This window comes from Sphaeramia orbicularis, chromosome 3 (assembly GCF_902148855.1).
Source record: "Sphaeramia orbicularis chromosome 3, fSphaOr1.1, whole genome shotgun sequence".
Taxonomy (NCBI): Eukaryota; Metazoa; Chordata; class Actinopteri; order Kurtiformes; family Apogonidae; genus Sphaeramia; species Sphaeramia orbicularis.
Window position 1 is genome coordinate 40,794,559 of NC_043959.1, and position 14,661 is coordinate 40,809,219.

A 14,661-nucleotide genomic window follows, 5' to 3' on the forward strand; every position below is an offset into this window, starting at 1 on the left:
TTGTTTGGTTTAATTTTTGGAACAACTGGCCTGTTTTCAAGGTTTTGGTTAAGTCATTGAAGTTAATGGTGTCCTGCGCAGAATCCTGTTGAAAGGCAGATGAGGGGCAAGAGGAAAAAATTATAAGACTATTACTTGAAAGCATCAGTGTCAACCTGGTTGGAGGCCAAAGCACCAGATGAATCTCCAGTGGCCTTGCCAGAAATATCACAACACACTCAACATGACATTTAGATTCCCTCCAAAAAAGGTGGCTTTCTGAAGGCAGCAGAAATGAAGAGAGTATTCCTTTGTTCGCACCACTCATTTGGACCATAAGAACTCACATCTGCTTTTCTATCTCTCTCTGTCTTGTGTCAGCTCATTGGCTACACTGAGAAGCCCGTCAACCTGCAGATGTTCATTGGAACAGCAGATGACCGTTACTTGAGGCCACACGCCTTCTACCAGGTGCACCGGATAACCGGGAAAACCGTAGCCACAGCCAGCCAAGAAGTTATCATCTCCAGCACAAAAGTTCTCGAAATTCCTCTCTTGCCCGAAAACAACATGTCAGCCAGGTAGGTGTCCGGATCACTTTGGGGATACATTTCAGTTATGAGCTTACCACCATGAAGGAAACCCCGTCCAGTGAAAAAATAACCACGTTTATGATCATACAGCGTTGTAATGTCTGGCAAATGGGTTTTTATAGAACTGTTAAATGTAAACCTACAGGAGAGAAGGAAAATGTGATGGTTTCCCATGGAGCAGAGAAACAAACTTTTATTTGAATATTTATGATTCTGCATAATCCAAATGATTATATTTATATAGTGTCTGGTTTCATTTACCTTGGAATTCATGGGAAGGGATTTAGTCAGGATTTTCTCCTTTACAGTTGTAATAAATCATATTCACAGGCGTTTTTAGATGTGATTCAACACTTAATTTGCTTCTCTTTGGCAGTTCCCTACTGGGCCTGTGGTTAGTTTTTATCACGTTTTCACTACTTAAATATGTCTTAGATCATTGCCATCTCAGTGGTGTTGTGTGGGGGCCAACTATTTTCTCTCAACCTTGCAGTATCGACTGTGCTGGCATCCTGAAGCTGCGGAACTCAGACATTGAACTGCGGAAGGGGGAGACGGATATAGGAAGAAAGAACACACGGGTCCGCGTGGTGTTCAGAGTGCACATCCCTCAACCCAATGGGAAGGTGCTGTCGCTGCAGGCCGCCTCCATTCCTGTGGAGTGTTGTGAGTGTCAGCCTCTCACACACACATGCGCTGACTCTCCAATCTAAACATTCATTCACAAAATCACACATGTAAAGGAAAAACACACAAGAACAACCATGTGTAGACAAACATTTCCACACACAGCTTTTTTACCAAGCTAACAGCAGCCTTGGAGATTCAGGATGTTGACTTAGTCTATTGTTTGTACTCATTGAAAGTCACTTTAGATAAGAAGATTTGATAAAGTTAAAAATGTGAACACACACTCTTTTACTCCTAGTAGTTCTTAGTCAACCTCAGTTTTGTAAATTTACAGAACTCTTAAATGGTGCATGCTTTCTACATTAAAAGATACAGCAGTATAAGTGAAAACAGCTCAGCAGATAATCGTCTTCTCTTCTCCTTCACCCCCGCTGTGTCTCTCCCAGCCCAGCGTTCGGCTCAGGAGCTGCCCCAAGTGGAGAAATCCAGCCTGACCAGCTGTCTGGTCAGTGGGGGAGAAGAGATGATCATCACTGGCTCCAACTTCTTCCCAGAGTCCAAGGTCATCTTCCTGGAGAAAGGCCCTGGTAAGAATAATGTACTGTATGTACTTCAGCTAAGTCTCAAACCACCACTTCAGGAGTGACATGTGCCAGTAATGTGTGCAAGAAATTACATTTTATGGTTGTTCTACACACTTACAAACTCCCAGGAGAAAAATGCTCCATATGACATTTATCAAGAGACAGTCCGCAGCAGTACCACAAAAGTGGAACGTGTAGTGAAGTTGTAGTGAATTGATATTGGCTTTAGGCCACACAGTATGTGCCAGTGGTCTGCTTTCTTTTTCAATCAGTGGGATGTTGTGGTTTGTAATAAAGCATACAAGCTGATTGAGAGACATGATATGCTTGTTAATGTCTAGATATGTATTGTTTGTGGTCTGCATGGAAGATTTAATGAAATAGCTGTACATCTGCTGTTTGCCCTCACTTGGTCCTTTCAGACTACCAATCTTTCAAATAAAATACTTGTGTGTTAAAGAGGTCTCAAAACACAGATGAGGAAACTATGGAGAGAAGTCAGTAGCATGATACATACATGGATACCAGTTAACCAGGGTTCATATGTAGACCAAGTATGGAACATTTTCCTAAAAAATAAAAAGTATATTGACACTTATGATAATAATCCCTTTAATGTCACTCCTGACCCTCTGTCATTTCATAAATTTCGCTCTTCTGGACATTTACCAACATTGACCTGTGAGTGTACACCTTCAGCCAGTCACCAACAGTATCACATCATATGTGATAGAGCAAAAAACAAAGCAGTGCTGTTTCATTCTGCTCTTCTTTCTTACTGCAGTACTCATACTGTTCAGTTCTGTCTGTGAGACAAACTCTGGGCAAAGAACATAAATAGACAAATCTGTCACCTCTGCTGTGAGTTGGACACAGAACAGATGAGGAGGAAGGATGCGCATACTAGACTGAACACTTTCTATAGAGTTGTTCGATGGTGTGAGCAGTTGTGTGATTTTAGAGCAAAACCACTGTTAAAAATATCATATGTAACATTTTACTTTTTATTTCACGGCCTTTCTCTCAATAAGCACTTTTTGTCCCCTTTAATCTATCTATTGCTTGGTTTGACCACCACTTTTTGTGCCTTTTTCACTGAGTGGAGAGGAGGCGTGATTTTTAAACAGTTTTATAAACACAAGTGAGAGATGAAACATATTTTACATTTAATGACAAGTAAGATGAAACTAAGAATTGGTAAAAAAAAAAAAAAAAAAGTGAACTGAACTAAAAATGAATACAATGGTTTTCAAAAATATGAAACAAAATAAATACGACAATGAACAGTCAACACTTAAAATCAGCTTTGTTTATATTTTCCCCTAATGTTAATGGTTCATAATTACAAGTGCAAGAATTAGAGGTATTACGTGTCATGCATTTATTTATCTTATATTTTTAAGGTTTACGCATTACATCTGAAAAAATTACTAAATTTAAAACTAATCTGAAACTAGTTCAATCCTCAAAATAAATTAAAGGTCAAGCTACTGATGCAGGTGCAAATGTATTTACACCTAAACTGAATTTAAACACCAAACTAAAAGACTAAATAAAAATAACAAGTGATGAACTAAAATGAAAACTCTAAAATGCACTATCATCAAAAGTTCAAAAGACATTAAAACTATACATTTCTTGCAGTTACATAGTAATGGATAACATGGGGATTGTGAAAAGTAAAAGTCTCTCTATCAGTATGTGTGTCTTCATTAGTTTCCTAAATGTATTTAACAAATGCCTAGGTTGAAGAGATTACTTCTTAAACTTTGCATGCTGTTTGCCCTGTTTCTTTTAAGCCACCCTCCTTTCTCAGCCTTATCTCTATTGAAAACCACTCTTTAATCACAACACATGTAATGGCTGTTCTCTGGGATGGAAACTTTAAATGGTTAACATTCGTTAAGCTAGTCGCTGCCTGCCCGAGGAAGCTTTGTGATGTAGAGCAACAGAATCAAGTTCACACATGGCAATGAGTTTAGTGGTGTTGTTTTTGTATGCGAGAGCCATTCTCTTAAGATTGTCTAGAAAAAAAAGGCCTGGAGGAATGTCTTGAGCTCTTTGAGGTGTACCAGGTGAAGCATGGCATAGAAAAGTAGCATGGCTCATGTTAAAGGCTTTATTTTAGACAGCAGCAAGAGAGAGGTGCACTTGGGGTATGCACAAAGGCAGCGGACTGTGGAAGGGGACAGAAAGAACTGAAAGGGGAGGGGAGGATGATGTTGATTTGGTTTGTGTAAATGATCCCCCTCATCATCCCTAATCCATCTACTTTAGAGCAGAAAGGCACTGATTGGAGTAAGTACAGGAAAGGAAGAAAAGGAGGAACAAGAGGCAGTGACAGATATTTTTCCACCATCTTTCATAATTGAATGACAACAGTAGATTTAGAAAGAATAGACGTCTCTATTGTTGTTGATACGATGATGTGCAATTTGACAGAAGACGAATGATGATTAGTTAGTTTAGCTGTATTAGCCTTGGTATGCACGTTTAGGCTGATCACTAGGTTTTGTTATATCTATGTATACAGAGATAACAAAACCTAAGATTACCTTAAAAATCTTTTGGTATATACATCTTGAATCCATGTGGCTGGTAAGTAATGTGCTGATAATCTCCATAATAAACAGTATCATGAGGAAATACTCAACAAATCATGCAAATCTCCTTTTTTTTTTTTTTTTTTTTTTTTTTACAAATGGCCTTTTTGCAGAGAAGAGAGTGCAGACTTGTTCATTTCTGTTACTTTTCCACTTGTTTTTATCTTTTCCCGCCTTCACCATTTCTCATTTGGGAAAAAGAAGGAAAGGAAACTATTCTTCTTAACTGATTAGCTTTGCCTTTGTTATAATACATTATTTTAACTATAGTTGAGGGAAATAGAATGGCTTACAGAAAGGGAGATGAATAGTGGATGTCTGAAGAATTACTGGCACAATATTTATATGTAAACTAGTTCAATTATAATTTTGTTCAAGCAAGGAGTGTGTATGTATAGATCCATCACTTAAAATAGATTAGTATTTCACAGCTACGCTTCATCAAACGTTAAAGTTAGAAATAAGCCCATAATTGGTATAAGTATTTCAACTTTACAAGGATCAATGTTTATATAAAGGAGTGGACTTTAAAGGCTACAACACTGACTGCCTTGAATAGTGACTAACACAGTGTGTGTACTCTGCAGCCACCGTGTTGTTTCTGTTGTAAAAGCCAAACAACTGAAAGCTTTTAGAAGGATGTAGGAGCCCAACGTTACAACATAAACAGTAATCACCCTCTTTATTTTGGTTCAATCTTCTGGCACAATGGCAGCACATATTTCTCCCTCTGACTGGGGTGCGTTGGGTGTCTGTCTGATTCAATTCATTGTCTTTGGATGGTATGAGGTTCCTGTTGGTGCTTGTTGTCTGAAAGAGCATGTGGGGCCCTTGCTCCTGCCTGTTGAATGTCAACAAGCTGCACTGTAACAATGCACCGCTGTCATCTGGAAAGACATGCAAGGTCATTTACTCATTGGAAAAAAAATACTCCCTGTCATCCACAAGTTAAGCTCTTCCTTCACTAATACGGAGAATCTCGATAATGACTGTTAATGTACCAGTGGATTTACTACAATGAAAACTTTGGTTACCCTTATATTAGTGAAATCAGAACGCCGTCTTCAGGCTGGTTTTCTGTGGATTTTAATAGAAAACCGTATAGCTTCAAGCTTAAAGTTGAGTTTGTAGTTTGTGTTGACTCTATGTTGTCTAGTTTGTTCTGCAGACATGTTGCAGATGGCTGACAGTGGTATTTGGGGGAATCCTCTGGGTTTTGAGGAAGAAGCCATGCAGGTGCAGAGTATACAGAGTGACATGCACCATGTGATCACCATGAAACAGCCGACAGAAAATTAATTTGCCTCAGCTGAGCTGTTCAATGTAGCTGTCAAATGACTTTTTATTCTCCCCCATCCTGCTGCGACGAATGTGATTTCTTCCAACCACACTGCAAGGCTGTCGGTGTTTTCACCCCAACCACTTCCCTTGAAGCAGCTGCCCCTAAGATGTCTGGCCAAATAATTAGATCCCTCATAGGAAAAATGGAAAGGATGCTTTCTAGCCAGAAACCTGGCAATGTGTAAAGGCATTTTAAAATAAATACAATTATTCCACAGCTCTCTCCATAATTTTAACCAGACAAGACAAACAGCAGGATATTTGGACATTTGATTACTATTTAATAGCTGTTAAGATTTTCTCCATGGCCCTTCTGGGCCTTTAACATGACATCATTTAATGTCTGTTGGTTGTCCAGGACAAATTGAAATTGTGTGCCTTCTGAACGCTCTTGTGGTTCTTAAGCCCTTTCTCTTCGAGAAAGTACTGGTCACTGGCATCATTTTAGGAAACTAGGGAGAACTACTCCAGATGGGAAAAGTTATGTTAAAAAATATCTCACTAAACTTCAAAGGGACCTACTTAACAAAACTGTACTGATTATATGTGTCCATGTGTGTTCTCAAATGATTCTTTCTAAAATATTATTTAATGTTAATAAAACGGTACATCACATGTGATTGGGGGCTTGCATGCTTAATTTAATTTAATAGTAACAGTTTTACTCTATTGAGATAAATTTAATCCATGTTTTGTATCCTCAACATTTCTTCTAGATGGACGTCCGCAATGGGAAGTGGAGGCAAAAATAATCCGGGAAAAAACTCAAGGAGTAAGTAGTTGATTTACTTGTTCTGCATCTCCACAACATTTGCATATAACTACAGTTTTTATGCTTAGTTATAAATATTTGCATTTTATATTTGCATTTTATTAATGTCAATGAATATTTGTAATATTGTCCTTGCAGTCATGCATTGTGGTGGAGGTCCCTCCGTACCACAGTAAGACTGTGAGCTCAGCTGTACAGGTTCAGTTTTATGTCTGCAATGGAAAACGGAAAAGGAGCCAATCGCAACGCTTCACTTATCTTTCAGGTAAGACAAGAGGATCTTAGCACTTTACCTCTAGATTTAAATATGGTTTTCAGATGTTTTCAATAGCAATTTACAGCAGCTTAGTTTCACAGATTATCAGGTTCATTGAGTTAATGCACAGGGCAGTGTTGCAGCTTTTCTTTGTGTTCTTTTATGTGCCTGGCTTCCAGCTGGAGTTAATATCCCAAGGTAATGATGAGATGTTTGACTGACAGCAGAGGCAGATGTAATGTGCACTGTTGTGTGCACATTACATCTTGCACGCTTCTCCACTGGGGCTTCACTAACCCCATTTCTCTCTTTCTCTCTCCAAAGAAAGCATTGCTGTGGTTTAGAGAGGGCTCTTCCACTAACAAAAACATTAACACCTGCCAACTGTTTATTTTGTAAAGCCTCTTCATACTCCCGAGCCGACCTTTTTTATTCTTACACGTACTGTATTTGCATGGATTTTTATTACGCAAATCTTTTGCTTTCCAGGAAAGTTTGACTAAGCATAGACATGAGTTGCGGTTTGTTATAATTATTTTATCGCCACGGAAACTCAGTGCTTAGGATATTTGTAACTTTCCTTGACGTTTTTCGTTTAAGTCAAATTCATGCCGTGTTATTCAATATTGTTATTGTTTTTTCTCCCACTTGACACCAGTCAAACTGAAAACATCGTTGGCGTAAGATATTGACATGTGAGCATTTTGTGCAACATATCCAAACCCTGGGTTTTACCGCAACAGTGTGTATGTTAGTGTGTGTGTTCAAGTTTAAGCGGTCCTGGCCCTCCACCCACCCAGCCTTTCTGTTTGCAAGCACACCCACTCAACACAGGCAGTTCCTGTTTTCTGCACTGACAGATTAGGCCAGCCAATCCGAGCAGCCTAAAGTAACCTTACCCCATCAGTCAAGCTGGGTTGCTGATACCACTAATGTCACCACGAATACTGCCTGATTTTTTTTGTGGCAAAAAAAAAAATGCTTGCCTGTCATATTTTGGTTTTCATGTTTCATGGACTAGGCTGCAGAAAACTTGGCCCAATTAGATGACTCTAAGAAAAATATGAAGAAAATGATGTTTGTAGGCAAACTATAGCTACTTTTGTCATGCTGGCATCAAATGCAAATATTTATACAAATATACTCAAAGTGGTACATTAATTTTATGCTACATTGTGAGGTTGTGTTAGTGTTAAAGCTTCAAATAGGGGTAATTCTGTTTAAATGACTCTACCTGCAATAGTTGGTTGTACATATCAAGTACCTTTGATTTGTACAACCATGTGTGAATCCCTTTCAGGCTCTGGTTTGGCCTTTCTGTGCTCCTTACTTCTCATTCATTCATTATGGGGTGATGAAAGGGCATGATCAGTGAACTGGTTTGTTCTGTTAGTCTGATCTGGGCTTGGGGGTGTTCAGCTCTTCCTACACAGCATTTCACATGATGGGACCCAGGCTGACAACATATGTTCTCCCTCTGATTCAGAGTTGGATAAAAATAAAACTTACTGTCACAAGGCACCAGATTGGGAAATAGGTTACTGATCAGCATAGCAGTGCTGTGTGCTGTCACTTTAAAGGGAATGGCCCCATTTACTATCAAAATGTCACTCTGGTTCTGGGAAGCTTTTTCATCTGGATAGAGACCCATTTTACCAGCTATACATTTCAGATACAAAATTCACTGCTTTGAAATACTTATGACCTTGTTTTTCAGGTTTTACAGAAGCATTTCTTCATAAACACTATTGTAATTATTTTTCTTTTACATATGTATGCATACATAAGTATACGTACATACATACATATGTATACAAAGACATAGTAAGAACATTAACAGATATATTTAAAAAATAAACACAATCTCAAAACAGCCCTTTCCCAGTCACTGAGGACAAGCTAGCAAAACTGTTCTCAAACGTATTTTAACTCTAAATTCATAGTTATTTCAATTAGTGGGGGCTGAGAATGTGGATATTCGTATATACAGCATTTTTTTTAATGTTGGTTGATGTCACAAGACTATTATACCTGGAGCAAAAATAGTACTGTCAATGCTGCAGCACAGTGACTTGACAGTTTTACAGGTTACATGTCCTCCCTTGTCCTTTGGGCAGTATTTGACTGGCATAACTGACAATGTGGTTTCTTCTGTTCTATTTTTCCTCTTTCTCCACCTCTCTCTCCTCAGTCATGGTGAAGCAGGAACACAGAGATGAGCTGGACCTTCCTGCAGTGCCCCCTCTGTCCATGCCCCTGGCACATGCTGCCAGTCTGGTGCGCACCCAGCTGCCTTCTCCTGAGCAGGGCCACCCATCGGACAACCTTCTGTCCAGCTCCCCTCATGCCCTGGCTGCAGGCTCCGGACCTGGCCTGCTACCCCTGCAGGCCCCGTGCCCCTCCTTGGGCTCCCCGTCCTTCCAGCACCTGCCTCACCTCCAGGGTCGCAGTTTGCACCACCCCCCTGCAGACTGCCACATGACGTTCCACCCGAGCTCTGCTGCTGCTCCTCTTCCTGCTCCTTCCCGGCCCTCCTACCAGCCTCTGCAGCACAGTCACAGTCACGCTCACAGCCTGCCCTTTAATGGCCAGTCCAGCCTTCCACCTCAAGGCTACGAGAGGCTGCCCTTTCAGCAGAGTCCCAATGCAGTGTCACACCCAGTGGGCATGGGAATGGTGTATCCTTCTTCTTCTTGCTCTTCTCCATCAGCTCCGTCCCCCTCGACCCCCAATCCCATCGCCGGGTCTCCCCAGAGCCAGCAGCCTCTGCTTACCCCCTCATCCCCACATCTTCATGCGCTTGGTGGCTACCACTGCTCCCCAAATCCCACCCAGGTGCCCTCTCCCACTGGTCATCCCCTTGTAGGTCAGCACTCCTCCCCACTGCAGAGGGCCATTGGCTACCACCCAGTAGGTCAAAGGTCAGCTTCCTGCCCCACACCGTCCAGTGCCCCTCCTCCAAGAATGATCCCCTCTCCACACTCAGGGCCTTCTTCCCCTCAGCTCCACTCTTTGCCCTACCAGTCTCCCACCTCCTCATCCCCCACTTCAGGTGGAAGTCCCCTGGGCCCCCTGCAGCAGCAGCAGCATTCAGGACAGCCTTCTCCACAGGCAACAAGCCCGGTCATGGCCAGCTTGTCCCCAGCAGCAGCAGGACCTTTGGTTCACCCTCTAAGCCCTCAGGGTCCGTTCCCCTCAGAGGGGGAAAGACTCAACATCAAACAGGAGCCCGAGGACAGAGAGCCCACCTTCCGCTCCATCGGCCTGCAGGACATCACGCTGGATGATGGTGAGAGGTTTATTAACCTATTTTTCTGCCAAAACAAAATTATTCTTCTCTTATTCTTCCAAGGTTCTGTGTCCCTCTGATGTCTTTAACATGTTTGAAAGTCACCCAGAACACTGAGAGCAATCACAATTATCAGATCAGAACTACTGGACATGTGTTACTGCAATGAACAGACATCTATGAAAAAAGTATCTTATTTAGGGCTGAACAGGTTCTGAAAATGTTAATGAAATAGCAAAATAGGCAAGTGCAATATCTGTATCATGGGAGCTGAAATTTTTGATAATATGTCACACATACAGTACTATTACAAAGGACTCTTTGGAGGGCTACACATCACAATCATTGCCTTTTTTCCTTTTTTTGCATATTGCTCAGCCCTAATCTTTTTCCAATTTCAAGTCAGAAGCAACCAGCGGCAATTGAACAAAAAAGGAAAGGCCTTGGTCCAGATATGAGTCCAAGCTTTCCAAAACTAACAATACTACCCTGATAAAAAGACACTTAATGGACACCCTCCCTTATACAGTGTTTTCTCTTCTCAGTTTTATTCTTTGTGTATGTCTTTCAAGCTATGTGCCTGTATATTTATCCTCTCTCTGTTAATTTGCTCCAACTCTGTTTCATGTTTTATCTCAGTCCAGTCTCTCTGCTCCTATTATCACATTTTTCTTTTTCACCTTGTCCTTTTACACAAGTTATGTAGAGCACACCCATCTGTGATCAGTCTAATTTTCAGTCTAAAACAAAGGTCCACTGAGGGATTAAATTTAGCCTACAGTATATTGCGTGCAAGATAGTTTTGTAACTGATGATGTAAAATAATACATAACAGCAGTTGTTGTGTTTTTATGGTCCTGAAACCTTGATGTCTGATTACACTGATAGCGTTTCATCTGTCACTGAAGTGTGCAGCTTCATTACTGAGGGGTCCTGTGACTCTGTATTGGGTAACATAGACACAATAGGACTGATAACTATAGTATCATATTAAAGGGGTTAATTGTAAACTGCTAAGCTTCTTTATCTTTGGCAGCAGTCCTGAGATTATTTACACTTTTGTCCTGTTTTTTTTTTTTTGGCTTCTTGTGACGGGGGTGAGGGAGAGTGTTGCATCATTTTATGCTACTGGTGTAACAGAGTCATATACTGTAGCTGGAACACACAGAGTGCCGTTGTGTGCTGCTTTAGTAATTACATCCTGTGTGTGTTTGTATGTACGGTAGTGTATGTGTGTTAACAAGTCTAATTAGGATGCTCAGGAGAACTTGTTGACGTAACAGTTGACTAACTACATGGGTTTAACAGTTTGGTTTTCTATCATCTATGAAGCCTTTCTGTTAAAAATGTGATCATGCTGTTTTAAATCCTCTGGTTCTGTATCTATTCAATGACTTGACTGGTTTTGTAAATTGCAGTCCCATATTCAAATGCGAGTCCAAATGGTTTGGGGTTAATGAATAGCTTGGCGAGGCTATGTCAGGGAGGTGTGATATTGTGTGTTAGCAAGGGTCAGGCTAATTAACATGGGGACATGGTCAATAAGTCATGTGTGAAAGAGCGACAACCACAAAGCTTCATCAATGGCGTATTCTTATGCATGCACACGCACAGACACTAACACAAAAAATGCTACCTGAGGGGGAAAAAAACTTTTTACAGGTTCACACATACATATGTAATATTCACTGAGATTTTTACTAAAAGCTGAAACTCAAGTGTACTCTACACTTTTCTCTCTCTTTGCTCTTTCACACAACACAAACATACACATTCACATACCCATTCTCAAAGTAGCTAGCTGCACTTCCAGTCTCAAAAAAAAAAAAAAACAAAAACCTGTGAGAAAAGTTTTTGAGTGACACAGTTCAGCCGGGAATGTGAGCTCTCCCTTTGAGCCGGTAGCTAAAAATAGGTTTCTATGCCAGCCCAGCTCTGTAGGCCATGTTTTGAAGTAGCAAGTGTGGAGACTTACCCAGCTCAGAGTTTTAGGAGGTCACAGCACACTATTAAGTAGACCACTTTTACCCTAGTTTAACAGACAGCTCAGAATGGACGCAAAACAACCCAAGAGATATAGAGATACATTATTTTTTGTGTAAGACATGTATATATACATCATCGTGCAAGTCACCATTAACTTTGTGACATACATAGGCATTTCTAAATATCTGTATGAAGATCTATACAACCAGAATATACAGGAAATATGCAACCAAAATTAAACAGTAGATATTGAATTAATTAAAAATACAAATGTTATAGATGTTGTGCTATGGTAAACATGCTCTGAACATTCAAAAAGATAATTAAATTAACATGGCTACTTGCTTGGTGTAATATACCACAAGATTTTTAAAGAATATTTCCAGACAGTCAACACAACAAAGTTCACGATGTAGTAAATGTAAAAAGAGATCACACACATTACTAACGTTTGATTGTAGAAGCTAATTAGCTCTGATTTGTGTTGGTGTTTTTAATACTGTGCACACATTTCCTACATGTTTCTGTTGTATCTTAATAAAGAAACTGAGAAGTTTATTCACTAAAACCCGACAAAGGTCTAAGGTGATCTAAGATTTTTGCACAGTGCTGTAAATGTTCTAGTAAAGTTATCAATTATAATACATACATTTTAACATTAATCCAGAATTTTCTTATACAGTAATGATGATTAACTATTTTTAGTCAGTATTTCTAACCTCTGAGGACTACTATAATGTTAATTTAATGTGGTTAATGTATGGACACGTCACCTTTTTTGAAATGCATATATGTGGCATCTGACAGTCAAATTAATTCATCCTTCCATAAACTCATGACCAGTCTTAGGTTTCAACACTGATTTTATTTTCCTGTTTATGCTCAGTGATTATTTTGAATATGCGACTTGTTCAACCTACATGAAATGAACCTCTGCCGTAATAACGCAGAGCTGTGTCGGCGTCATAGGAGAGACTGCGAATGTGTGTAGAAAACTGCTCTGGTTAGCAAGCAGATGGCCCTTGTGACGCACACCAGAGCATGCTTGAGATGTGTGTCAGGTGTGTGTGTATGTGTGTGTGTGTGTGTGTGTTAGATGGCATGTTGTGTTTGTGTGGATCTGTTTGATGTTATTGAAGTGTGAGTGTGTATGTGTGTGCGTCTATACAAAGCAGAAGACACAGGAGGTGAGAAGACAGACTGACAGACAGATGGACAGACAAGTTCAGGATCCAATCCCACTGCAGGGTCACTCAGCCGAGACATTCAATCTGAAATGTACTTGGCATCTGAGATTAAAGCGAAGTGTGCATTAAGGATTTTTTTTTTTTTCATCACACTGCGCTGTATATGTAAAATGTGATATTATTATTTCATATATATTGATTGACTACAGGAAGCTGTGCAGATGAATGATAATGTCATATAAGATATACATGGGCTGCTTTGAAATCCACTCAAGTGCAGTGACGATTTGTTTAACCAGTTTGGTTTGGACCGAAAAAAAGAAGGATAAGGGGGCTGAATTTTTACCGTCCCATTGAAACCAAGTGAAAAACATGGCAAGTTTAGCATGTGGTGTTAACATAGAGATGGTAACAAAGGCAATGAACTGGAAAAGCAAAGATGGAACTTTTCAACAAAGCAACATGAGATGTAAGTCAAGTGTTGCCAAAATGTGGAGGTTTGTGTATTTCTATTGCTTTGATGTTCCAAACAGCACGGCGCTGAGCTAGGTGCTGCCTTCATGAAATATTGTAATCAAGGACTGTTTACTCATGGTCAATGATCTGGCCTTGCTTTGTGAAAACCGCAGCGTTTCATTGTCTCATCAGAAAGTAAATACAGGTTGTGATGAGTTTTTGTTGGTCACAGTTCTTATAATATTATTCTTTTTTTTTTCCTGTTCAGTTCACAACTTTCAACCAGTTTTGCCTTCCTCCTGTCAACCTGTGTGTTTGGCTACTCCGTAAACACAGTAGTGGTTTGATGAATGGGCTCCCTATGAGGATGATTACAGCCATCATGGTGACAGAATCTGAAGCTCTTCTGCTGCCGACCCGTGCATTTAACTAATTAATCAACATGTGACGATCCCTGTGTTTACAGAGCATAGGCGGGAAAGGATAGCTGGTGTGTGTGTGTGCGTGTATGCATTTAGTGTAGAGTGCGCGGTGTGTTCACTACAAAAGCTGATCTTTTGTTTGGCCTGCCCTGCCCAAATGCACAGCTGCCTCTATGGCTTTGAGTGTTAATAATAGGCAGAGGCCTGCTGCCTGCACTCCAGCACTCACACAGAGCAGCACATATTATCCTGTAGATGTAATCAAATATACAAGACACTACAAGACAGCATCCGTGCAGTGAGTGCATCTTTCAAATGTTTTATTGTGCTGTTTTTATACTTCAACGTGACTACTTGCTGAGTGGAAACAATCACCAACAGCTGTTTTTTTTTTTTTTTATTATAGTAACAGTGTAATAGTTCCACGTTCACTTTCTCAATTTGGATGGTTATTTCATGGACTGCATCGCTTTTCTTGCTGTAAATTAGCAAACAGAATTTTAATCTTGTTTGTTACATTTTCTAAATTCAGAGCCATGAGGCAATGTTTTTGGCTTTGAATG

At 40.1% G+C, this 14,661-nt stretch overlaps 1 protein-coding gene across 1 annotated transcript in view; it reads left to right on the forward strand.

The window, feature by feature from the left end:
* nfatc3a (nuclear factor of activated T cells 3a) overlaps positions 1-14,661 on the forward strand; it is a 70,255-nt gene that overhangs the window by 43,955 nt on the left and 11,639 nt on the right. The window contains exons 4-9 of the mRNA XM_030163447.1: positions 361-560; positions 1,066-1,238; positions 1,649-1,789; positions 6,447-6,502; positions 6,641-6,767; positions 8,950-10,047. Of these exons, the coding sequence (XP_030019307.1) occupies positions 361-560; positions 1,066-1,238; positions 1,649-1,789; positions 6,447-6,502; positions 6,641-6,767; positions 8,950-10,047 (1,795 nt within the window). The remainder of the gene's footprint in view (positions 1-360; positions 561-1,065; positions 1,239-1,648; positions 1,790-6,446; positions 6,503-6,640; positions 6,768-8,949; positions 10,048-14,661) is intronic.